This window comes from Limanda limanda, chromosome 3, assembly GCF_963576545.1.
Source record: "Limanda limanda chromosome 3, fLimLim1.1, whole genome shotgun sequence".
NCBI lineage: Eukaryota > Metazoa > Chordata > Actinopteri > Pleuronectiformes > Pleuronectidae > Limanda > Limanda limanda.
In genome coordinates this window covers 4,928,497-4,954,207 of record NC_083638.1, presented here as the reverse complement: position 1 = coordinate 4,954,207, position 25,711 = coordinate 4,928,497, and the positions used below count along the sequence as shown (strand labels likewise).

The window sequence follows — 25,711 nt, the reverse complement described above, 5'->3', positions numbered from 1 at the left end:
ATACATTTTGGAGATGAAATGTTTATTCAAGATTCCCCAAAATACCTTTTTAAAGTTAATGTATTATATGTTTATCTTAGCTTGTTGATCAGTCTGTGCACATAGAATGTAACTGCAGCCTAGTGTCCCTTCATACAGACCTGATTCTTGCTGCATCACTTCTAGACTTGGTGCAGTAAATCCTACCATGCCATAGTATAAATTTTGTTCTGAGCCAAGACGTTGCAAGACAAACAGCTAGCATGGCCTGCCTCTAAAATTATGCATACATTTTTCTCTTGTCTCCCGTCCCTTTGATTAAGAGTTCGCTTAATCCCTGAGTGGGCCTCAGTTTTGGTAATGACCTGCTTAATCCTCCAACTGTAGATAACACACACGGGCACATTAATTCAAAAGCAGTGTACTCTACTCACTAGTATTACTGAGCACAGACGCGAGTTCACAACTTTGGTCTGTTGTGGTGTTTTTTAGGTTTATTCGCTAACCATCTGTCATTGTTTTTAACAGTGTAGTGAAGAAGAGGACAAATATCTTGTTGACAGGCCTGAAGTTATTTGTCTAGAAGGTTTTTGTTTTATGGAGGTCACTGAAAAAAACAACAAAGAATTGATTTTTCAATTGATCTAAATAATTTTGATTTAACTGACTATTCTGTTTGAAGTGAATTCCTGTGGTAATACTCAGCCAAAGCAAGTAGGTGTGGCTTCAGTCCTAGAGCTCCGCCCCCTCGACTGCTTGAAGACGTCATAGAAAAAAAAGCTAACAGAAAATTAATACTGAGACAGTGGAAATTAGGGAATTGTGTTTACTTGCAGCGTACAGACCAAATAATTAATCTGCTTAGTGAGATGACATTCTGAACATGATTTTATACTCAAAACAGTATGTGGTTGCAGCCCTGTTGTCATAGGAACTTGTGAATCTAAGTAACTTTCATCATATACATTTAAAAATAAACGTGGCTTTGTTGTGAGGCAGACATCAGTGTCAGTATGATTGGTGGTTTTACTTGAAGTGAGTCCTCAGCGCTGTTGTGTATGCAGACGTCTGTGCTCGCTGCAGCTCTGGTGTCATCCTCAGTCTGTGACAGAGCGACTCTGCATACACAACGACCAGGAGGAAACACACAACTGCACCCTCTGCACAACATTTATGAAATTGCATTGGTTAACTTGTCCTGGTTACACTGTCCAGTGAAACTGACCTTTTGTTTTCTTGCAGCGTTGAGTTATTGCCACATTATTTGGGCTGTGGGCAGTGGTTATTGGTTAAAGCCATTACTTGACCATGTTCATGATATAACTTCAGTTATAATAATATATAAAATTCTGTAAACACTGTGCTGTATTAAAGAAAAACACAGAACACTAACAACTAACCTTTTAACATGTAAATATTTTACATGCACAAGTTTAGTGAACCATCTGGCAAAAACAGTAATGATTCTAAATGTGTTGGGAAAACTTGGTTGACTCCCTCATGTTTACACGATAATTTGCTATCAGACTTATTACATCGTATCATGTGGTTTAGCTTTAGTCGATGCAAGGGGTTAACAGGAGTCCTGTAGGCATTGATTCGTAGGCGTAGGTTTAGATTTATAGTTGAGAATCTGGTTTCACCTACGAATTTCTTTGCCTCTGCAGGAGTAGAAACATGATCAGGCAGTACATGCTTGATATTCCCTGCAGAATTTGTGTTTGCATTTTTCTGTTACTTTGTGATACAGAGCAAAGGAAAGCTGCGCATATAGATTTTCAAATAGACGGGTAGAAGAAAACAAGCAACCAATCACACTTCTTGCTGGCATGTGTAGTTCCAGTTTTGAGGAGGTACACGTCAGCTAAGGTGAAGTTTATGACATAACCTTGGAGCTTATGCACGTCACCGCTGGAGGTAAAGCACAGAAGCATAAATCCATCTTAATGGCTCCAGCTCAGGAAAAGTTAAATTAACTGTAGAGTTAATAATTGGATAACTGACCTTAGATCAGTGTCGACTGAGCCGACAATTTTGTTGGGTCAACCTTGTTTTTTAACAAACCGTTTTTACAAAACAACTGAATCTACTGGTGTTTTATTCCCGTGATCTGTCTGTTGTTGACATTTGGTTTTTATAATAACATTTTGACAATTTGCAACATGTTTATATGAACTCGCATAATAAATAGTTGTGGGATTAAGCAGCATTATTTTTCCCCCTGTCAGCGGCTGCCGAGAATTCGCCCTGATGCCTACACATTATCATAATCAGGCTGAGAACCACAGCAATATATATGCACACGCAAATACACAGACCCACACAAACCCACACAAACCATCCCATCTGCACAGCAGCTAACATACCTCACAGCCTCAGCATAAGCTGATAAATTATAGCCAGTCTAAAAATCCTTATTTCAACCGTGCAGGAGAGCAGTGAAACCATCAAGAGTTTAGCTCGGGCTCCAGCACCTGCACATACACTGGACTTCTGCTCCAATAGCTCCCTGAGGGTGGCTCACAAGCTTTTATTGCTGTGATGACTGCTTGTGATTTTAACGCCAGAGGACATCAGGAGAATGAAAACAACTCTGCTCAGCCTTCCCTTTGCCCAGTGCTGCAGCAGGTCTGACATTGTTCTAAATGCACCGGAGACCCGGACAGAGATTAGCAGCTATGTTCAATTTGAAGTGCAGCTAACAAGGGCACATGTTATTTCTTTTGTTTTGCCGTTAAAGATTTGATTTCATACACTGCTCAAGTCGGGGATGCAGATGATGGAACAAACAAGTGGTGGTATTTAGGAACCTGCTACAACTGTCGAGCCTTATCACCAGGAATTTTAGGGGGATCCAAATTATTTAGTGTGTTTAAAAAAAGTGCTATCTGTGTCAGGCAGGATTAATGCCTATAGATTTAAGCCTGGGCGATAACTTTCCACATTTGATGAAGCAATTGTCAGGGCATCCAGCTAGCTAGCCCTCCAAGTTACAGCTCATCACAGCTCAAATCCTCACAATCAAAGTGTAAAGCCTTCTGAGGATCTGCAGCAGCAGCAAGAAAAGGAGCGTTATCGGCCATGAGAGCCGCCCGAGACCTCAGGGTGTCACGCCTCAGAAGTTGTTTGTGTGTAGAACTGTCAACAGTATCATGTAGGATTCATCAGCCACATACATACATCGCATAGACACTGAATTTGTTGTTTAATGTTTACAGATACAGCTCCAAACGTGTTGCTGAATTAGGTCGTTTTCTGTCGGCTGTTTCCACTGCACAACCTGTGAATGTGTGACAGGACTGTGAATAAGCAACGGGAGGCAAAGTCCTAACCTCACTGCATTCATCTTAGCAATTTGCCTCTAAATAGCACTTCAGTGAAGTGACAGGTTGTTAACGAGGTGCCAGTTTTGCGTTGATCTATTTTTATGTTTAAGGATAAGATGATCAGTCCTAACGTCCAACACATTATTTCTGCTCAACGACTTGTCACAGGTCAGTGACAAGCTGGGAAGTGTAATGTATATTTCCTTAAAGAACAATACTGAAAAATCCCCAGTAGCTGTTGTCGTAATTACCACTTCCTCCAAAACACAGCAGACAACTCTACAGCATAATGACCCTCGTCATGTGTTGTCTTCAAAACTACAGGTTTTTGTTGCTGTAGTATGAAAAATATTTAGACTATGGGTTTGTTTGGGCAAAAACACGAAAAGCTAAAGCCTCACTTCATTCCTCTTTCTCTGCATTTATCAGTACACATGTTAAGGTTTGAACGTTCGGATATTCTCAAAGAATCTTATAAAATCATCTAAAAAAATCTCAAGAAGTCACTACCAGCTATTTCAGGCACTTTCAATTTCCTCAGGCAGGACACTTGGAGCATGTAAGCTGAAAAGCTGCTTTTGTTTTCCCGTATCTTTTGCCTTTATCTGTCAAGCGTGGAAGACTTTTATCCTCTGGCAGGATTGTCTTCCACCTCCTGTCCAGTCTCATCTATCTTTTTTTATACATTTTATGTCAGGGTAGTTTTCCTTCCAGATCAAAACAGTGTTATTACCCGAGGGGGGTTATATCCATGCAAGGCTCCTCAAGTGCTGAAAACCAGTAGTTTAGACAAAGGTCCATTCATACTGTATAAACAACATGTCCTCATACCTTGAACAAAATAAATAAATAAAAACTGAGTCATAAAAATCTAAATTTTGAACAGTCACAAGCTTGGTTAGATAAATAAAATAGATGATCATCCTCTCCAGTGTTTGCTCTCTGAACAAGCACAGTGTTTATTGGCACTACTAAAAGGTTCAGCTTGTCAGGGAGATAAACACACAGCCAGTCTGAGCTTCTGAATAAGCAACCACTGCTGTTGTGTTTCTGCTGAGAGCAGACGTCTAATAAATGTAAGTGAATGTGGGTCAAAATACACCAGGGACAGTTCTGCTACTGTCTAAGTAGCTAAATGTTGTTTGGTTGCCTTGTAATTAACTTGTACACAGCAGCCGATTTGTCAAAACACAGCCGAGAGGTGTTAAACTGAATTGTTTGCATCGACGCAGTTCACAGGACGTAACCACGGAATGTTAATAATCTATGTGGGTTTAGAACGACTGGATGAGTGGATTGCCTCGGCCGAAGTAGGGATTCAGACCTAAACTGGTCCTGAGTTAAAGCAACAGCAGCGGCACTGAGTTTGTGGGGAATCATATTGTCTAAGGTCCTTGAAGTCCGGTAACAGATGAATATGTCAAGAGATTTTTCCGATGCCACAACACTGCAGAACGGATTGTAAACAAAGACTGTATATAAAGATTTATGGTGTCTCAGCTTCCTCCTCTCTCAAGTTGTGTGTGTGTGTGTGTCTCTGTGTGTGTGTGTGTTGGACTTCTTTTGTCAATGTGGTTAAATACGTTTCTCATAAACTCTCGAGGGAATCAAACAAACACAAAGTGAACTTCAGCACTGCTCGGATCCTGGTAACTTTTGATTAATGTTGGTATTTATTAACGTGTAAAGCGAGCTCAGGTCAGTGGGGGGGAGGAAATGCAGCAGGGTAATACAGCACCGAACTGGAGTACTGGACATGTATTGTGTGTTTGCCCTGATCCTGAAGAAGAGGTGGCTGTAATTTGGCGGCTGCGAGCCGGTATTGTTCGGTACCGACCTGCTGAGCAGAAGGTCCATTTAAAAAATGATTTGCAGTATAATGCTTTACCAGCATTTGACTCTGTACAGTTCATGTGACCATTTAATACCAGTTATTGGGAACAGTCTGCTCACAGTTCTCTCCTTGAATTTATACTACATGTTCTCTCCAGTTAACGTTATTTAATATAATAAGGAACCATTTAATAAGGATAGGCAAGGACGGGAATATATGCAACGACCCGTCTGCATTTAACTCGTCTTCTTGTCCCTTTTTGTCCGTGTGCACGTCCACAAAGTGTAATTTAATTATAATAAAGTGTTATTGAGGCAGAAAACATTTTTGATATCTGCAAGACTCCCTGCCAGATCCTTCGCTTTTTGACAAGTTGGTTTTCCTTAGTGTCTCGTGTGTCTCATTACTCCGACTGTTGATGAGTCATATCTGCTGCTAATTTATCCCAATGAAATATGGATCAAATAAAGTTTTGGTTTTAGTTACATTTTCTTGCTTGCACTCTCAGTCGGTCTCTTTTCTCGGCTCTCTATTTCTCTTCGCCTTTTTTGGTCTGTCTCTTGTTTTTTTAATAAGAAACTCTCGTGTCTCCAGTGAGTTTCTTTCAGCCTCTTGAACTAGTTTCAGCCATATAGCAAATGGGTCAATGCTTTTTTGTGTGGCAGATGTGGATGAGACAGACCTGAATCAAATCATTCATGACTTTTTTGATCCATAAATCAACTGCTTTTGTAATTTACTTGCCGGTGACTCCTTCACTGCTCCCACTGTTCTGTCGTCTGGGTAAATTGCATTTGTGAAATGGGACATGGCTTCAGACAAATTGTCTCCTAGTCATCGGAAAGCATTAGGATAGTCTTTATGCTGCAGTGCTTAAGCCCATGTCTATCCTCCTTGAGCCTGAGCTCAACACTAGCGACAAATTACTATAAAAAGAGCCAATTATTTATAGTTGGTTTCCTGACAGGCTTGGTCCTACTTATCTTTCAGGGTGCATTCCTCAGGCCTCCCGCCTCCCTGACAGAGCTCTGCCGGCCCGATCTGTTATCAGCAGGCTGACATTTCTCCAAATATCAATGATAGCTTTTATGTGTGGCAGTAATTCATCAGCCGCAGACCAAAGTTTTTATCACGTACCATCTCGAAGACAACAACAAAAAGTTTAAAAACCAGATCGAATGTGCTTTTCCTTATTTTCAGTCATATACATATACAAATATACATTTTAAAAACATACAGATTACTTGCTTTCAGTGTATTTTCTTACTTATTTAACAAGCTGATCTCGGCTCACCGGGGATTTCTTTTAAACTGCTCCATGCACAGCTCATTCTCACAAAACATTCTATGTAAGGAGTTTTAAAAGCATTTAATGTACTTCAGTAAATAATTGACTGTACAGGTTTACTGTACAGTCGTTTGGAGAAAGCAGAGTAGCATTTCAATGACTGAGGGGTTTTAAAAAGTTGGCTTCTTCAATCTAACAACTGTTATTAGTTTTAGTTACTATATCGACCTGGAAACGGGGGTAATATGTCCACTTTAAACTAGAACCAATATGAAGGATTGTTGTACGTGTTTCTTCCAACTTTCCTGTGGAACAACAGTGAATGTGAATCTGGTGCTGTACAAATTTAAAGTGATACATTATTTATGTATATTTATTCCATCAAATAGCCTTAATTCACTGTTTTGGCTTTTTGCAGTTTTTACTCGGAAGTCTTAATTTAGAGGAATCTTATTCTTCATCTTCTGTTGTAAAAGCACTCTAGAGGTCCATTCTCCTATTTAAGAGTCAGACATTAACCTTGTTCAAAAAGCTGCTGGCACTATAATTTGACTGCAGCGCTACGGCTGATAGCAACTGTCCAATTAATGCACAATAATTAAGCTGACCTTTTAGTCGTGGCTTTGTTTAAGCTGAGATATTGAAATTAACTTGGAGGGTAATGATTTTCCTCCTCTCCCTCCTCCGTCATCAGAGGACCTGGTTCTGTTGTCCCGATGATAGTAAATTCTACGAGCTGCAATTAGTGTGGAGGAGGAGACCCCTCAGTATGTACATTGATTTCTCGCTGGCGTGGTGAAGACCCCGGAGACGCACTGAGAACATTTAAATGTGAATCAATGTTTACATGTCTGATTCGCTCTCTGCTGAATGAGATCTCCATCCAATTAGGCCAGTTGACGATGAATTTGGTGCATCATTTCATTCAGAGTTATTAAACTAGAGAACTTGAACACGCCTGTATTTTGGCCTTTAAGTCGTTCATCCTTTTGTTTTTTTTTAGGGCTGGGCAAGTTAACTCGTTTTAATCGAGTTAACTCAAGTGATGAGTTAACTCGATTGTTTATCCGCCAATTATTTTCTTTTTTCCTGTTCTGCAGCAGTCAGCAACAGACTTTCACAAAATAAAAGCCTGACTTTCACAATAAAACAATAAATAATCAAACCTGAGTTAATGCGAGATAAAATAATTAATCGAGTTAACTCATCACTTGAGTTAACTCGATTAAAACGAGTTAACTTAGTTTTTTTTACATGTTGCATTCGTCCAATAAAAAAATATTTTTCTTAGAACATACAATGCAGCCATTTGCAGAAAAATAGACTTGTTCCATGACCAGTAAACACATGAACACAGTGGCGTTCAAAGCACAATCCACATCTTGTTATTGTTCACAAACCAGTTTTTTAGCATTTACCATCTCACTCATCCACAGCTCGACAATGGATCCTTGTCTCCAAATTATTTCATTCAAAGTCTGAGGGAAACTGTATCTGACACTAAGTAGCCTCCACAAGTCTAGAAGACACATTCTTGTCGAAAGGACAAACTGTGCTCTCTCACTACAGAGCCGTTCTTTCTCACTGCATTGGCAACACAAATGCACAGACAAAAAAAAAATCTTATACAACTTTGGCTCCAAAGTCTGGGAAAGAGAGGACCATGAATTCAGACCGGCTGTTACAGTTGCTTAATTACTGCAGTGCATGAAACATGTCACGTTGCAAAAGCTGATTTCTGGTATTCATTTATTGTTTTTATTTTTATTCTGCCCTCCAAAAATTGTGCTATATGTTCTTGACTGTATTTAGGTAATTGTATTTAGATATGCACCTTTTACACTTCATCCCTTGTTCTCTAATAACATAATGACTGTCAAGAAATTATGATTTGATTTGTATTTATTTTGTGTGCTTTTGTCCCACAGGTGACTTGTGACAATGCGCTGCCTGGCTGCTCGGGTGAACTACAAGACCCTCATTGTCATCTGCGCCCTCTTCACACTCATCACCGTGCTGCTGTGGAACCGATGCTCCAGTGACACCACAGTGCACTTCCTGCCCCGGGCCGCCCTCGTGGCTCCCAGTCCCAGGGTGGGGGATGCCAGCATCAGCAGCCAGCAACACCCGCCCCAGCCCCCAGAGCCCCCGCCTGTTGTCGGGGGCGTCAGCGGCGTCAAGTTTGAAGAAATCGACTGCCTGATCAACGACGAGTCCACCATCAAAGGGCGGCGTGAGGGCGGAGAGGTCTACCTGCCCTTCACTTGGATGGAGAAGTACTTTGAGGTGTACGGGAAAGTTGTGCAGTACGACGGATACGACCGGTTCGAGTTCCAGCACAGCTACTCCAAGGTCTACACGCAGCGAGAGCCCTACCACCCCGATGGGGTCTTCATGTCGTTTGAGGGCTACAACGTGGAGGTCCGAGACCGCGTCAAGTGCATAAGTGGAGTGGAAGGTAAAGACTTTAATTATTGATGTTCACATAGTTGAGCACAGCTTGAGGTTCATCAATTTAAGTTACAGTGCAGCCAATATATTTAGGAAACTCGTATGCAATGTGTTATTTTAGATACTTGAAAAACAAACATTCTATTGGAAAAACAATACTCTGAGTTTCAGTTTGGATTTTTTGGATTTGCATTGTCAGTGTGCTGGTGTTTTTTTTTTCCCTCTATGACACACAAGAGCATAAAATATTCAACACGCAAACACACCGAGAACAGTAGTTGTCACTCAGTAGAGCGAATACCTCTGGCTACAGTCCCCTTAAATCCAGTCGAGCTGCACCAAAATTCCCACACACTAGATATATATCAAAAATCTCACAATATTTAACAAAGTGAAGACAGAAAAGAATCCTGGGTCTGCTTTTAGAATCAACAACAAGATTCAATGGGTTCTTTTCTGACCCAATCGGTGCCTCCTTCCATCAAGATTCATGGAAATCTGTTCAGTTGTTTTTGTGTAATCTTACTCACAAACCAACCAACAAACAAATGGACCATTCAAATTTCAATTCATTTGTATTTGTTTAACGCCAAATCATAACTAAGATTATCTCAAGGCACTTTCCATAGTGAGGTCGAGCCAAACGAACAGGGTTGAAATCATAACCTTATTGGTGCAGGTAATAAACCATCAATGCAACAGAAATTGAATGTATGATAATGAGGAGGGTATTGCATCATAAACTGTGATTAATTTTTAAACACCACTGATAAATATGTTACATTCAATGAGGGCTATTACAGCAAAGAGATGCATCATGAATGAAATGACTGGTTTTCAAGCTGTATTTCAGAAGCACCAACTCAATCTCTCTCACACAAGCCCAAAAGAAATATAACTTTTCTTTAAAACAGATTAGAAAGTCAATTAAAATCGTATATATTTCCTTCAGTCAGACATTTGCACATTTCTTTGTGAGATAATCCTGCTGGAACTCTGGTAAGTGAATTCATTTCTCTCTCTCTCTTCCCTCACACTTCGTCCTCAAAGTTGTTTCCCTTTCAATGTTCCTTTCAAAATAATTGCCAGGAAGGATCAATAGCTCATTTCAAAAAACTATTAGTTCAAACCCCATTGTCATCAATATAGTTCCGTGCCCCGCTTACTTGAAGAAGTACTTCTTCATACTTGTCCAACGTTCCAAAATAGATTCATTAGACGTCGTTTATTGTCAATTCACAAAAGTCACAAAAATAAGGTCACGACAGGAAGTCAAAGTGAAGCGTTCGTCCCCCAAAGTCTTCCCTCACATAGTCAAACATTGGTTTTATCACTGAAGTTGAAAGGGTACAGTTATTCAGCCACAGTCCTGAGTCCTTTTCCGCTCCAGACTTTTCCTTCTATGGTGGGTACATGTAGTAAATGTTCAATTATTAACGAGTAAAGTGTCAGTTGCGGAGGTTAGCTTGATGAGTAATGAGAGCCGGTGTCTTTAAAGAGCCATTTTCCAGCAGTAAATAGGTATTTCTGCTGAGATGGATGGTGCACTTTCCAACATTGGCATTTTTTTTATGTGTTGACAGAAATCTGCTTTTCAGTTCATCACACAAACAGAACCGCTGAGTGGTTTTCTTTATGGTAAAGTCTGCAGAGAACGGGATTGTGAGGTTGGTCAGAAAACCTATATAAAAAAAACACATTTGTTCGATAAGTTCCATTAACTTAGGTTGTTTTTCAATAAATTGCTTTTTATATGTTTGTAGCTCTCCATCTTTTTCTTTTTTTAATCAGAACTGCGGCACGTAATTGCCTTTCTGGGCGACAAGTTATGCTACCTGCATCATAGTTGAGCCCAGATGCAACACATGCATGAGGAGCATACGTAGTGGAAAATGGGTCAGACTGGAATACAGCCCTCTCTCTGGGCTGAGCAGCAGAAAGCCAAGATATTCTCACCCTCCAATTGCTTTCAGATCGTTTCTCTTCGTATAGAACTGAGGAAACATTTCAACGCTGCCACACACTTGCACTCACACCCGCACAATTTATCAAGGTCCATTAATTAAGCCCAAGGCTCTGTTGAGATGTAGCACTCCACATCCACCAGCTTACACACCTCTTTTCAACTTAGCATATTTTTTTATATGTGAAAATAGGAGTTCATTAATTAGCCTGTCACAGTCAGAGGCACCTTAGGGCTTAGACAAGGTCATGGGAGCGTTTTCTCTCCCGAGTCTCCCTCAACCCGTGGAAAAGTGCTTTAACAGGACCCACAGCAATATGACATTTTATAATGACCACTCTACATCACTCTGGCATTAAATCGCTGGACATCCAGTTAAATTTGTACTAATATCCGCAGCTCCAACAGTCATTTGTTTCTTTAAACTGTGATGGTATTGGGATGGAACAAATTTAGACTGAGGGTGTTTCAGACAGGCTTTGAATGCAAATGTAGGTTGTCTGGATTCATGAAACACTCGCAGCACAACTCGTTGCTCGTCACAACTACCGGAGGGCCTGTGATTTCACTGTAGTTTAAGATATTGAGGTCTTTAATTCCCCAGAGGCTCCATGACACAGAAGCAGGTTCCTTTAAAAAATAGGTCAATTAGTCAAAAATATACAAAATGAACTGGTTATAAAGTGTCTTTAAAAAACGCTTAGACACAGGATGTAGATTTTTAGGAATCATTTGTTACTCTCACTGCAATAAGAGAATCCCAATGAGAGAAAACACATATTTTTTTAATTACTTACTGAATTCTCTTTGCAAACAACAACACTCTTATTGTCCTTGGAGCAAGGATGTCTCAAAGCAGACGCACTCTCTATAAGCTGGCGCCAACCTAGGGCTCTGATGAATTTACATTCTCGATATTAATCTTTCTATTAATCTTAATGGAAAATATTCCGTTCAATCAATATTGTTAGTTTATACCTTAACTGTTCTTTTTAGATCTAGTTTTTCAGAGGCTTATACATTGAGCAAACTGCTCCTTAGGAGGGAGGATGGTTGTGGGAGCTATGGGGTTTCAGGTGAATTGAAAATGGTTCAGGGGTCAGTTAAGAGGACGGCTCAGGAAGGGCAATCAGGTTGTGTTCTACGGACATCTCCTAATACGTTCACCATATCTCCAAACCACTGAGAGCAAAGGTCCTGTTGTGTCTGAACACGGAGACAAAACAACACATCATTCAAGTTAAAGAGAGAGTTGGAGACTTGATCCCAGACGCTGACTTTGCCCACACGTTTTAATGCAGTTACAGGTTGGTCTTAGATTTCACCCTGAGTGGCATTAAAAGTCTTAAAAAGTGTTAAATCAAACTTGCCTTAAGCCGCAGGAGCCCTGAGAAGTTGAGAAAAATGAAGCTCCGGCAGCCGGGCACAATCATTAGTGGAAGTAGTTAATCCTCCCGAACAACACCCTCTTAAATCATGATACGTCTCGTTTTCTGTGTCTCCCACTTCCTCCTGCACTACCTTTATCTTTGCTCCCCGTTCTGTTGCGGACCACCATCACTTACACATTTGTTCAAACACAGTAATAAAACATGTCCTATAGCTTTTTAAGTGCTTGACAAAATGCTCACATTATCACTTATACTCTTGATGCCTGGTTTCTTTTTTACTTAACACAATATATCACTTTCTAGAACAGAGGGGGAGCTAGTCTAACGGAATAAAGGGCACCGCTGCAAACCACTGTGGTTAGAGGGCGATTACATTGACTCCAAACCACACAGCAATTTAAATGGACAACATTTGGAGTCCATTTCAATTGGTGCATTTTAAAAATAAAATAAAATTGCGGTTTGCAGACAGCGAGCATTGTTGTTCTATTCATTTGTGCTGTTTTCGAATAGGCTTACACCTGCAGTGCAGGAGATTTTTCATATAATTACTTAATCCAGCTGGGTTAGAGCCAGATGATGCAGTTTGTCGAGTGTTCAACCCCCGTGTTCTGCTGGTTTCCCACAGAATTAGATGGAGTCTGTGGCGGTAGCTGCCCGGGGGTGGGGGGTGGGGGGGACTCGAGTTGCCACAGTCTAGTTAATTAATGGGAAACAGTGCTCTGTGAAACACTTAACAGCAGGAAGTGTCGTATCCAGCTTAATAATTAGAATATATAAGTGTTTCATGATGAGCTCAGCTGTATTCCAAACATTAAAGCCGCATTAAGACGGTTTAGCCACCAGGAGGCAGATAATACTCCAAAAACACCTCTGGGAAACTCAGTCCTGACACACCATTGGTTTCTTAAACTATTATGGAAAAGGAATTGGCAAACAATTATAAAGAATATGTCCAGTGCTGCCCTTCATGACACATTCCAGACATTAGCTTCAAAGTTGAAAAGGAGCCTTTTCCCTTACTGCAGCTTTAAGTTCTACTCACATTCATCCACATGTTAGAGTTTAAGGGTCAAAAACAAAAGTTAGTCTGTAGCTGTATTGTCTTCAGTGGGTTTAGAAGCTACTCTAACACATAGAAGACCTAGAAGAAGGTTTTGAATTCAAGTTCTCTCTCTCTCTCTGGAGTCGGAGAAATATGTGGAGGCTTAACAGTCAATTCCACATGGATTACTTAGAGTTATTCAGTGAGTAGCACACTGGTACAGAGTTAGGATTTTGACAGTCATTTGACTTAAGTTGTCGAGGGAGATGCCAGTAACAAGACAGGCATGGAGAAGAGCCTGGCAGGGGATTGGAAGAAAGTGGGAGTTTTGTGGGGATGTTTAAGTTTGTATGTGAGTTTATGTATTTCTTTCTGTTTTCTTTTTACCAACGCAATCAAATATATCAGTTTTCTATCAGGAAGTGTTGTACTAATTGTTATTATATTGTTATTAGTGTCTTGATTTGAGCCTGGGTCATATTTTCTGTTGCTGCACAATCAGACCATATATAACCTCTGGGTTTGCAATTTGAAAACACAGGAAGAGGTTAGTTTATGGTTTAAAATTATCAGGGTGCCGTTAAAGATGGAATGATAGGCCGGTAAATCAACCATGTAGTGACAATTGAGAGTATCTGCCCCCCCACTGTTAATATGCGTGCTGCATCGTGTGGATGCGTATCATTAATTTCTGAGGACGTGCGCAATCGAAGCACCGAACCAGACACTGGATATACCAGCTCCATGATGCTCCTGCATGGTGGAGATATATCCATCAGAAAGCACAAGTGATCAGCTATGTTCGGAGCGGTAATTATTTTGAGACAAGGAGGCCCATTATCACCAGCGCTAATCTGAGCATATTGTGTTCTTCTCGGGCGGAAGGGGTTTGAATTGCACATTTGCTCTCTCTGTCACAAGGTCTTGAAGTGAACTATCTGTTAATCAGAGTGATGCTCCTGCCCGAGCTATTTCTGGCTGTGTGTGAACAGGGAAACTCGCCTCCGGTGAAATGCAGTAGATTAGCTCGGATTTCACCACGCTGTGAAATTATTAGCCATACATACTGCCGGTGGTATTTTTTCACTTACATTTTTCTGCTCTTTATTTGTTGTGACCATTTTCTGCTCTCTTCTGTTTCTCTGTTTAAAAATTAAGATGAACTCAGATTTTAATCCTGGTTAGTGCCGTATCCAGTCACATCCGGTTACTGGAAAGTTTTAGTTATTTATTTGGTTTTACTGATGTAATCATGGTCAATGTCATCTGCCATGTTAAAAGGAACATCTGCTTAATTCCCTGCAACGAGTTTAAAAAACAAATAATCACCACAAGATTAAGAATCATTTTTAACACTCAGCCACAGACTCATTCAACCCCGCTGCTCTAAGGAACGATGCAGGAAATTGTTCCTCCCAACCGCAATAAGACTGTACAACTCCTCTACCTCTGTCAGAGCCACCATCACAGAACTGCACTAAACATGTCTCCTGCACTGTGTACCTGTACAACCGCTCCTTTTACACTTACTTCACATCATATGTGATATGTGTGCATATAAACCATATTGATATTATATATCATTTTATACAATAATATTGTCTTTTGCACACTCTGTATACATATTCTTAGACTCATAGTATATTATATTACCTATTGTATAGTCAAATACTTATATTCATATTCATACTTCTACTATATATCATATCATACTCTCTGTATATTCTTGTTTACATAAGTCTATATACACATATTTATTTATGTGTACATGTTATAATTACTATTATTATATCACCATTACTATTATTATTATATATACTGTTGCTGCCACTATTACCATATACTGCTTTTATATTGGTATAATTACTATCATATATAAATATATATTATGTTATATTATATACTATATATACTGTACTATTCTTATATACTGTCTAACAATACCATTACCATCATATCATCAGTACTTTTACCATCATCTTGCCAATGCACCTTATCAACCTATTTTATTGTATTTTTATCTTGTGCTTCTGTTTTTTTATTCTTTCTACCTTTTATTTTTAATTTTATTCTATTGTATTGTATTGTATTTTATTGTATTCAAATATACCGGCTGCTATGACGACTTAATTTCCCTTCGGGGATGAATAAAGTACTCTATCTATCTATCTATCTATCTATCTATCTATCTAACCACTAGAAAATTACAACGAATTACAGAAGCATAAGGTTTTTGCAATGTCTATGGTCCCGTTTAGTTTATTTATTTTTTACATCTTTCAATTTACCACTCTCTCTCTCCTTTCCACCCAGGCGTGCCTCTCTCTACCCAGTGGGGCCCTCAGGGCTACTTCTACGCCATCCAGATTGCCCAGTACGGTCTGAGCCATTACAGCAAAAACCTGACAGAGCGCCCCCCCCACGTGGAGGTCTACGACACCGCGGAGGAGAGAGACAGCCGGGCCAGCACAGCACCCTGGAGTGTGCCGAAAGGTTGTGCCCTCAGCCGTGTCCACGACAAGACCCGAGCTTCCTCCGTGCGTCAGTTCAGTGCTCCAGGTAAGCAAACCTGCCACGAGCCCCGACAGCCTCCAGGCATGCAGCTTATCTCCTTTAACCGTGGCTGTAAGAGGCTCGATATGCAACTGCACCCCCCAGGACAGGATGAGTCACCGGCACAGTCGGAGAATACCAGCGGCTGATGCCGGTTGACAGCGGACACCCCACGTAATCGCAGAGTCCTATAAATTACAGCATTGATTAAAGAAGCAGCTTTACACATTTCATCCTATTTTTTATCTCTTGAAGAGCGAGAACATAACTTATCAGGTTGAAATTATAAATATAGTCTTGTTTTTAGCTGAAGTCAAGGAATAAGTTAGATCGGCCCTTGTCTGATTGTCTTTTTATTATTTAAACATTATGTAGATTATCATAACGTTATTTCCTAAATCAAGTCATATTAATAATAGTTACAAGTTGATCAAATCACCCTTATAGCTCGGGGTCGGGTTCTCTGTTGTCATTGGGCAGATTTCATTATCTTTAACATTATCTGAAGAGATTTATAATGAACCTATTTTAGAATGCAGTATGAGCTCATAACACAGGCAGTATAATAACATGCGTTTACATAGTATATACGCATATATCTTTATATAGATGTATCTAAAGGGTGAGTTACAGATTGAGTTAACATCTCAGAATTACAAAATTGCAGGTAGAACTATAAGATCCTTCCAAACTGTTGAATTGTTGCCCTTTTGTCTCTTTATTTCTCCTCAAGTGCGTAATTAACACACTTTCATAAAATGTAATCACTCGCGATAAAGCTTACTGACTTTGCACCATTTTGTCCTATAAATTACAGCATTGATTAAAGAAGCAGCTTCACACAGACATGGTCACATTTATGTTGGCTAAATGAAATGTAATAATTCCTGCTGATGCTTCAGACGCCTCCTTTGAGTGAGTTAAATTCTAACTATAGTCTTGTTTTTAGCTGAAGTCGAGGAATAAGTTAGATCGGCCCTTGTCTGATTGTCTTTTTATTATTTAAACATTATGTAGATTATCATAACGTTATTTCCTAAATCAAGTCATATTAATTATAATTATAAGTTGATCAAATCCCCCTTATAGCTCTGGGTCAGGTTCTCTGTTGTCATTAGGCAGATTTCATTATCTTTAACATTATCCGAAGGGATTTATATGTAATTTTAGTTTCCTTATTTTAATGAACCTATTTTAGAATGCAGTATGAGCTCATAACACAGGCAGTATAATAACATGTTTATACACAGTATATACACATATATCTATATATAGATGTATATAAAGGGTGAGTCACAGATTGAGTTAACATCTAAAAAATATCTGAAAATTGCAGGCAGAACTATAACATCTTTCCAAACTGTTGAATTTTCGCCCTATTGTCTCTTTATTTCTCCTCAAGTGCGTAATTAACACACTTTCATAAAATGTTATCACTCGCGATAAAGCTTACTGACTTTGCACCATTTTACCTCCAAGGAATCAAATTTAATTCACCTCTCTCACAGTGCATCCCGGAGTCGTGTGGTACTGAGAACACTGTGCTCCAGGTGCCTCGGAACATGCAGTCATTTGTTATTGGGTGCAGTGTTCTCACTTATGCATCTAAAAATTGATCTTTGAAGAGGGGAAAATATAAAATAAAAAAACCTCTTGACTCTTATTGTTATTTCAACTGCATCCCAAACAGAATGACTTTCCGGGCAATGTCAGTATGCGTCGGGATACAGACTCAGATACTGTGGATTTTAATTCTGACCAAATGATTCAGAAGGCACAGATACAGCTGAGGAAATCAATGGGATCAAATGTGGGTCATTAGAGGAAAACACTGAGCTTGTGATAACTTCCTTCATCGTGTGCTGGATTCTCTGGACTCTGAAATAGTCCCAGGCCTCTCAGGTCCTCCTACAGGAGACCAGTCCACGTTCTCCTGGGATGTCTGGTCCATCCTCGGGGTGGCAGCTCCCAGAGCAGTTGAGCAGGTTTAATGGGGAGAATCTGGCCCCTGATCATTGCTGAGACAGGTGGCTTTACATTCAGCTGCTGTAGTCTAGCATTGGAGACACTGTGGGACCACCTCAGGCCTCCTATGCTACACAGACAGCTGGTATCAAAGGCAGCCAGATTTTGCTCAGGTCTGAGGTCAGTTTCAAAGTCTGGATAGTGCACAGGAGGACAGACAGGACCAGGCTGGTGCTCGGCTGTCTATTTCCTCTAATAAGGGAAAGACCTGCTCAGGTGTCAGAAGCACGATTGATCCTGCCTCTCACATCCTGGTTTCTCCTACAGCTTTTTTTTTTCAGGAAAATGTCCGAACTTCAATACGTGTCTGAAAGCAGCAGAGTTAGTAGACTGCTGCCTGTTGACTCTTAAGCTTAAGCATATCTACTAGAACAAGCTGGACACCTAGGTTTATGTTTTTAGTGCTGAGACGTGACTGTGCAAATCTATAAGTGGTCGTGATCTGTAAAATAACGACGGCCACTTTGCTGAGATACTTTTTGGAATCGGGAGAAGTCAGAATCTTTCACCCAGCGATAACTGTGAACTCATTCTTCTGATCTGATCTACTGAGATTTCTAGGACAGTCATTTTCTCCGATCTCTCTCGAGTGAATCTCTATCTCTCCTGAAATTTCCCCCCTCCTCCTAATTCTTCAGCTTTCATCCCCTCATCATCATCAATTTCCATTCATTCCAACGCTCTACAGCTTATTGTCTCTCTCATCGCTCAGCTTGTAGCTTCCACTCTCCATTGCAGCTCTCTGTTTCCTTGACATCATCATGTTTTCATCATCGCTCCTCAACTTTCCCTTGACAGTCTTCGTTCTCCATTAATCTTCACTGTCTATCACCGTATTTCCGTCTTCAACCTCTATTTTATCATTTCCACCTGCTTATCACGCCTCAACCCTCTTGTGCGTCCTAAACGTTGCAGTCATATTTTTCTGATTCATCTGAATGCCTTCTGTTCTCGTACATATTTCTTTGTTTTATTCCTCTGCTGTCAGTTTCTCTCTCTGTCCTCTGCCTCCCTTCCCTTCTCCTCCTTCTTCTCCTCCTTCTCCTCCTTCTCTCCCTTCTTTCTACTGTATCTAGGGCACCTGTGTTGAGCAGCCCCTCAAAGCTTCTGACAAGTGGATCAATCGTCGGTCCCCTGATAATAACCCGCTGTCTACCATCTGCACATGGCTGCACCAACACTGTCCTCCACAGAGCACCGTTATTTTCTCAATCCCCTCGTGGTTCGATTATTAGTATAAGAATGTAGTTTGTACGGACTAATCACTGCTGGAATTGTTCACTGTTTGCAGACGCAGTAACATCTGTCACCAGCTGTACTGCGTCTTTTTCTCAAAGTTTTCTCAAATCTTCAAAGTTTTACGTCACCAAATTAAAGCAGACTTTATTTGGTGTGATAAACATACAAAGTCTCTTTAAAGTTCCTTAAGATTTCAGTCCTTGGAGACCTTGAGCAGCTACTTCATCACAAATACAAAGTCAGGCTATTATAGATGCCACTGTGATCTGCTTGCCTGATGGTTTTATGTTGTTCTTATTACACTGAAGTATGTTCAAGTGCTCAGTTTTCCCAGTAAGTTTGGTTTTGATTAGTTGTTTGATATTGTAGAAACAGGATTAAACATGACTGACACTGTTTGCTTAATCTCTGGTCAGTGGGAGGAAGTGGAGATGTGTCGTCCATCTTTATTCACATACACTCGAGGCTGAAAGGTGAATCTTCTGAATACTGACTTGAAAAGAGTGAATACTTACTCAAACATACATTTTTTGATTTTAAAGATTTATGAGAATCCCTGCTAAAGATTTTTCCCCCCAAATGTATTCATATTAAAAAAGCCTCATTAAATCTAGTATTTAAACAGAAAGTTCACCGTTAACTAGTTTTATAATCCGTTCAATTGATGAAATCAAAACTTATATTTCAATATCTCAAAGGCCAACAATCAGGTTGTTATTATGGTTTCAGTTTTATCGAAATGTTTAAGAGTTGGACTCAATCTGGAATCAATCACCTTGGCCTAGTATTTTTCATCATATTTTACAATATTGCATGGACAAAAGATGAAATGAAGAAAATAATTAAGAAGTACGAATACAAATATATCAACATTCCAATTTCCTAGAGGTTTAATAGGCCCCATGTCTCCTGTATGTGTTCAGAGATTCTGTCTGATTACTCGCACGTCACTGACTGTTTTCCTGTCACTTGGATCCTTTGTGTCCCCTGACGCACAACACGCACCGTACATGTGTTTTCACGTGTTCGCCTCACACGCTCGCTCATGAATACAAGCTGGGTTTGTGCTGACACGTGCTTCTAGCTGCACGTCTCCTCTGTCTCCTTCCTTATTGCTAAACAGCCAGCGAGCCGAGCAGAGGAGGTGGAATCTGCTCCTCTATATTCCCTGTCCATCCTTTATTGATGGCAGGGTAATCACAGGGCCAGCGTACAAATCCACTTACTCTCTGCATTGCCTTAAGTAATGGATTTATGAGTGCATTAAAGAGCCGTAGTCATCCAGAGGCCCCTGCCAGACTGGCTCCCTCCTTCACTCTCCTGCTGATCAACTGTCTTTGTGTCTCCGTCCACCTCGTCTGCTTCTGCTCTTTCGGCTCGTGTCACGCGAGATCTCTCTGAGTCTCCGATTCTCAATTGTCTTCTCGCTGTTGGCTCATTTTCACTCTTTCCGCTCTTCAGCTGGCCTTAAGGGCTCTTGGGCGACCCGTCATTCCATTACCCTCCTTTTTCTGTTTCCTGACTCCTCCACGCTGTCCTCCCTCCGTCCTCCGGGGGAGCCTTGATTAGAAAAAAGGTTTGTTTAGATCCAGCAATGAGGCCAAAGGGGAGATCAATGGAGGAGCTCGTGGCGCTCCAGGGGTTTTGAAATGAACTCAACTCAAGTTTAACTGGATGAGAGATGATGGGGTGTGAGCGGAGCCGTGGCAGTGTGTGGGAAGAGGAGAGAAGTTTCACTCTGTCATGAAACGGCTCATGTGAGACTACACATATCTCAGGAGGAAAAAGAGAAGACGTGTAGAAGACAGTGGAATTTATAAGTCATTTCTTCCTGCCTTCAGCTTTTCCGCTTGTCTGACCCCAACAATCTCCTGCTGCTTTCTTCATATGTGAAACGCAAACGTAAAGTTTAGGTCTGTTCATGCCGGAAAACAGCATTTATAGTAAGCTCTACGAAAACCTACTGTGGAATATGTAGGTCAGTAGTATCGGTGATGTGGTGACAGCTGGAATGTGTGAAAGTGTAACTAAGGGTATGAAAGAGACGGAGTGAAAAAAGAAACCTCAAAGAACCAAACAAAAACCCTCCCTCCTGGGAGGAGAGAGAGGGAGAGAGAGAGAGAGAGAGAGAGAGAGAGAGGGAGAGAGAGAGAGGGAGAGAGAGAGAGAGAGAGAGAGAGAGAGAGAGAGAGAGAGAGAGAGAGAGAGAGAGAGAGAGAGAGAGAGAGAGAGAGAGAGAGAGAGAGAGAGAGAGAGAGAGAGAGAGAGAGAGAGAGAGAGAGAGAGAGAGAGAGAGAGAGAGAGAGAGAGAGAGAGAGAGAGAGAGAGAGAGAGAGAGAGAGAGAGAGAGAGAGAGAGAGAGAGAGAGAGAGAGAGAGAGAGAGAGAGAGAGAGAGAGAGAGAGAGAGAGAGAGAGAGAGAGAGATCCTCCAGACCTCTCGTATCACGATCAGGAGAAATGGATTCAGATGTGGCTCATCTTCTCCTGACGCCCGTCTGCCACTCTGATTTACTCCTCAACAGGCAGAGGAGAACAGAACACACACAAGGGCCGCTGACAAAAAGTACCACAAACAAGGAATCAAACAAGGAATCACTTCCCCAACATGGAAAACATCATCAGGTTGAGGAAATATGTGAAGGAGAATCTTTAATGAGTTCTTTTAATCTAGCTTCATCAATAACTTAATAAAGTACAACTACAAAATAGTGTTGGGGGAAAAAATCGATTCTGTTCAGTATCGCGATATTTTGCGCCCGCAATTATATCGATACTTATATTTATTTACAATTATATATGTAACAGCCCCTGGCTGGCAAAGCATGACGAGGAGAGTTTCAGAGTTTAAAAGATACCTAGTGTGTCTGTGGAAAGGATGTTCTCCACTGCAGGACCAGTAACTGCCCAGAGGAACTTTAACATCTGAGCATGTTGACCAACTCCTTTTTCTGAACAAAAAAGCAAATATTCCCAAATGAATTTAACATTTTGGGTCATGACCTTGCAGGTCTCAATTTGATTGAAGCTCTAGGTTACTCTTATTTATATGATTGAGCTCAGTGTTCATGTGAGAGGTCTCCTATTCAGAAAATAATTACAAAGGTCCTGTGTCCTGAATGTTCAAGGACAAAGTTTTTACACTTCAGTTAATGTGTACAAGACGATGTTGTTCACAGAATTAAATGTGACATTTGAAGTGAGTTGAGCAGTTTTATTTTCCTCATTTTTTGTAATGCCTTTGAATAATATGGGGGACACGAATCGCAATAAATCGCAGAATCGAATCACAATACTATTGAATCGTCACATTTTTGCCAATTCCCACCCCTACTACAAACACAATGATGAAAATAAGTTTCCCTCATCAAAAACACAACTAAAGAGATATTATTGAAAACAAATCCAAAACAAACTGCTGAAATGTTGAAATAATATAAATACATACGGAATAAAAGAAGTAGAAATGCTTGTGCGATTGAAATAATAGCTGATTTGAATTGTGGGAGAGCATTTCCTCCTTTCCTTTCATAAAGGATGGTCCAGTGTTTCCTTAAGGAGACAACATAGGAAACATCGAAGCTCCTTTCCTCATCATTAAGAGAACTCAAAAAGGTCTCGTCATGGCTGCAGCTGAAATCTTTCCGGATCATTTCGCTCGGTGAGAAACTTTGTTAACTAAAGTAGACGATTCCACAGCAGCCAAAGAGCCGCAGTCGTCACACTCTCTTCTTCCATCCTGCTGCTTCTCACTTCTTTTCCTCTATTCTCTTCATTCTGTCCTCCTAATTAATTTCAATGTGCAGTGGAACATCTGTACTCAGCTTCCCGTGAGAACCTCGTCTGTGCGTGTCGGAGTCTAACTTCTCTCTCTGCACTCAAAGACACCTCACACACACACACACACTCACTCGTACACACTTCACACAGGTAACAACGAATCATGAACTCTGTAATAAAAGGCAGCGAGTGTGTCTGAAGTCGTCAGTCTGTTATTGATTTGACAGTGTGACTACAGAGTGAATCTTGGGAACAAGAGTAAAAAAGACAAGCTCTCATTGAAGCATCAAAGACGACTATTCAGAGACAGACTTCCAGTCACTGCGCTAAAAATAGCCCATTGTCGTCTAGTAACTGTCTGAAGTTCTTGAACTCACTAAGTCTTTTATTTAGTTTGAAGGAATGCACTTGAATATAAGCTGTAAACTTTACCTTCTCCTGTCATTCGGCTGCTTCAGACACATTTCTTCCTCTGGTTCCACAGAGTCGTCAGAAGGCGTCTCCCTCCAGCTGGGAAACGCCAAGGACTTCATCCTCAGCCTGGACATCAAGTTCACCTCCAACGGCAGCGTGTCGGTGGTCCTGGAAACCACGGAGAAGGGCCCCCACTTCACCATTCACTATGTGACCAGCTCGCAGCTCATCGCCTTCAAGGATCACGAGATCACCTACGGAATCGGGCCGAGAACCGGCTGGAGCACTCTGACCCGGGACCTGCTCACCGACCTGAGGAAGGGCGTCGGCTTGTCCAACACCAAGGCTGTGAAGGCCACTAAGGTGCGTTCATAAGATATCTGTGTTCTAATGCAGGGGTTTTCAACCGGGGGTCCGCGGCCCCCTGGTGGTCCGCGACGCCATTGCAGGGGGTCCGCGACATTCGCTTTGATATTTCGACACATTTCCAGATTACTCTTGAATATCGTGAAAAATATATATAATAAGAAAAATATGTCTAAAACTAGGGCTGGGCAAGTTAACTCGTTTTAATCGAGTTAACTCAAGTGATGAGTTAACTCGATTGTTCATCCGCCAATTATTTTCTTTTTTCCTGTTCTGCAGCAGTCAGCAACAGACTTTCACAAAATAAAAGCCTGACTTTCACAATAAAACAATAAATAATCAAACCTGAGTTAATGCGAGATAAAATAATTAATCGTTAACTCATCACTTGGGTTAACTCGATTGAAACGAGTTAACTTGCCCAGCCCTAGTCTAAAATAATATAAAGGTGCTGGTGATCATGAGGTTAAACTTAAGTAGGCCTCAATTGTTTGTGTGATATTGTATGATTATCATTTGTGACATATTCTGCATTCCTTTGTGATCTTCCCTCTACCGTTGTAGCCCCAGTTTATGTTGATTGTTATTGATCACCGTTACTTTAACGTTCTCTCAACATGTCAGCTACATGTCTGTACATTTAAGTCATGAACGTTATATATTGATGTTCATATGGTTCTGAGATGCAGTACAACTACAAACTGCATTTTAATTTTGTTTCCAATTCTTAAGCACTGAAAATCAACCGTTTTTGTTGTTTTTACACAGATTTTTCTAGATTTGTTTGAGATTTTTAAATAAAACCAACATGGAAAACCATTTCAGTGGGCCGCGGATTACTTTATGGTCAGAATGGTGGTCCCTGGGACAAAACCAGTTGAAAACCCCTGCTCTAATGAATATTTAACTGGACTGGAGAAGAAACAAATATACTCTCAGTAGAAGATGAATCAGTAATCACAAGGATTAATGAGTCATCATTTAGAATCACGAATCCCCTTGAAAGGGAGTTAACTGTGTCGCTAAAGTGAGATAATTTATCTCCTCGGTTTTCAAGCAACAAAGTTAAACTTTGCTTTGATTGTGTCTGGTTTTCCTCTCAGATCATGCCCAGACGGGTGGTGCGCTTAGTTCTACAGGGACGCGGCTCCGTCGACAACGTCACCATCTCCACCACCGCCCACATGGCCGCCTTCTTCGCCGCCAGCGACTGGCTGGTGCGCAACCAGGACGAGCGAGGCGGCTGGCCCATCATGGTCACTCGCAAACTGGGCGAGGGCTTCCGGCCTCTGGAGCCCGGCTGGTACTCGGCCATGGCCCAGGGCCAGGCCATGTCCACCTTAGTGAGAGCCTACCTCCTCACCAAGGAGCAGGTTTACCTCAACGCTGCCCTCAAGGCGGTCGGACCCTACAAGGTGCCTTCAGCGCAGCACGGGGTCAAAGCTGTGTTCATGAACAAGTACGACTGGTACGAGGAGTACCCCACCACGCCCAGCTCCTTCGTCCTCAACGGCTTCATCTACTCCCTGCTGGGACTCTTCGACTTGACGGAGACGGCGGGAGAGAAGGTCGGCAGGGAGGCGGGGCAGCTGTTCAGCCGCGGCATGGAGTCGCTGAAGGCCATGCTGCCGCTCTACGACACCGGGTCGGGCAGCATCTATGACCTGCGTCACTTCATGCTGGGCGCCGCGCCCAACCTGGCGCGCTGGGACTATCACACCACGCACATTAACCAGCTGCAGCTGCTGGCGTCCATAGACAATGCTCCCGTCTTCAAAGATGTGGTCAAGCGCTGGAAAAACTACTTAAAAGGGATTCGCGCCAAGCACAACTAGGCAGAGTGTAATCCACCAATGTGATCCAGCCGAGGGGACGACTGTGTGTGTGTGTGTGTGTGAACTGGATAATGAATGTGAGGTGGGTTCTCTCACATTGTGAGTGTGTGTGAATGTGTGTGTTCCTGGTTGAGGTTCAACATGTAACAGATGAGTGTAATCTGCTGCAGCTCACAACTCAAAATAATTCTCATCTCTGCTGCAGGTTTTATATTTTCTGCCGA

General features: G+C 41.3%; 1 protein-coding gene across 1 annotated transcript in view; it reads left to right on the top strand.

The window, feature by feature from the left end:
• The window catches only part of glceb (glucuronic acid epimerase b), a 42,619-nt gene extending 16,908 nt beyond the window's left edge, over positions 1-25,711 (top strand). The window contains exons 3-6 of the mRNA XM_061068395.1: positions 8,356-8,885; positions 15,591-15,836; positions 23,357-23,649; positions 24,756-25,711. Coding sequence (XP_060924378.1) covers positions 8,369-8,885; positions 15,591-15,836; positions 23,357-23,649; positions 24,756-25,487 — 1,788 coding nt within the window. The 5' untranslated portion in view covers positions 8,356-8,368 and the 3' untranslated portion in view covers positions 25,488-25,711. The remainder of the gene's footprint in view (positions 1-8,355; positions 8,886-15,590; positions 15,837-23,356; positions 23,650-24,755) is intronic.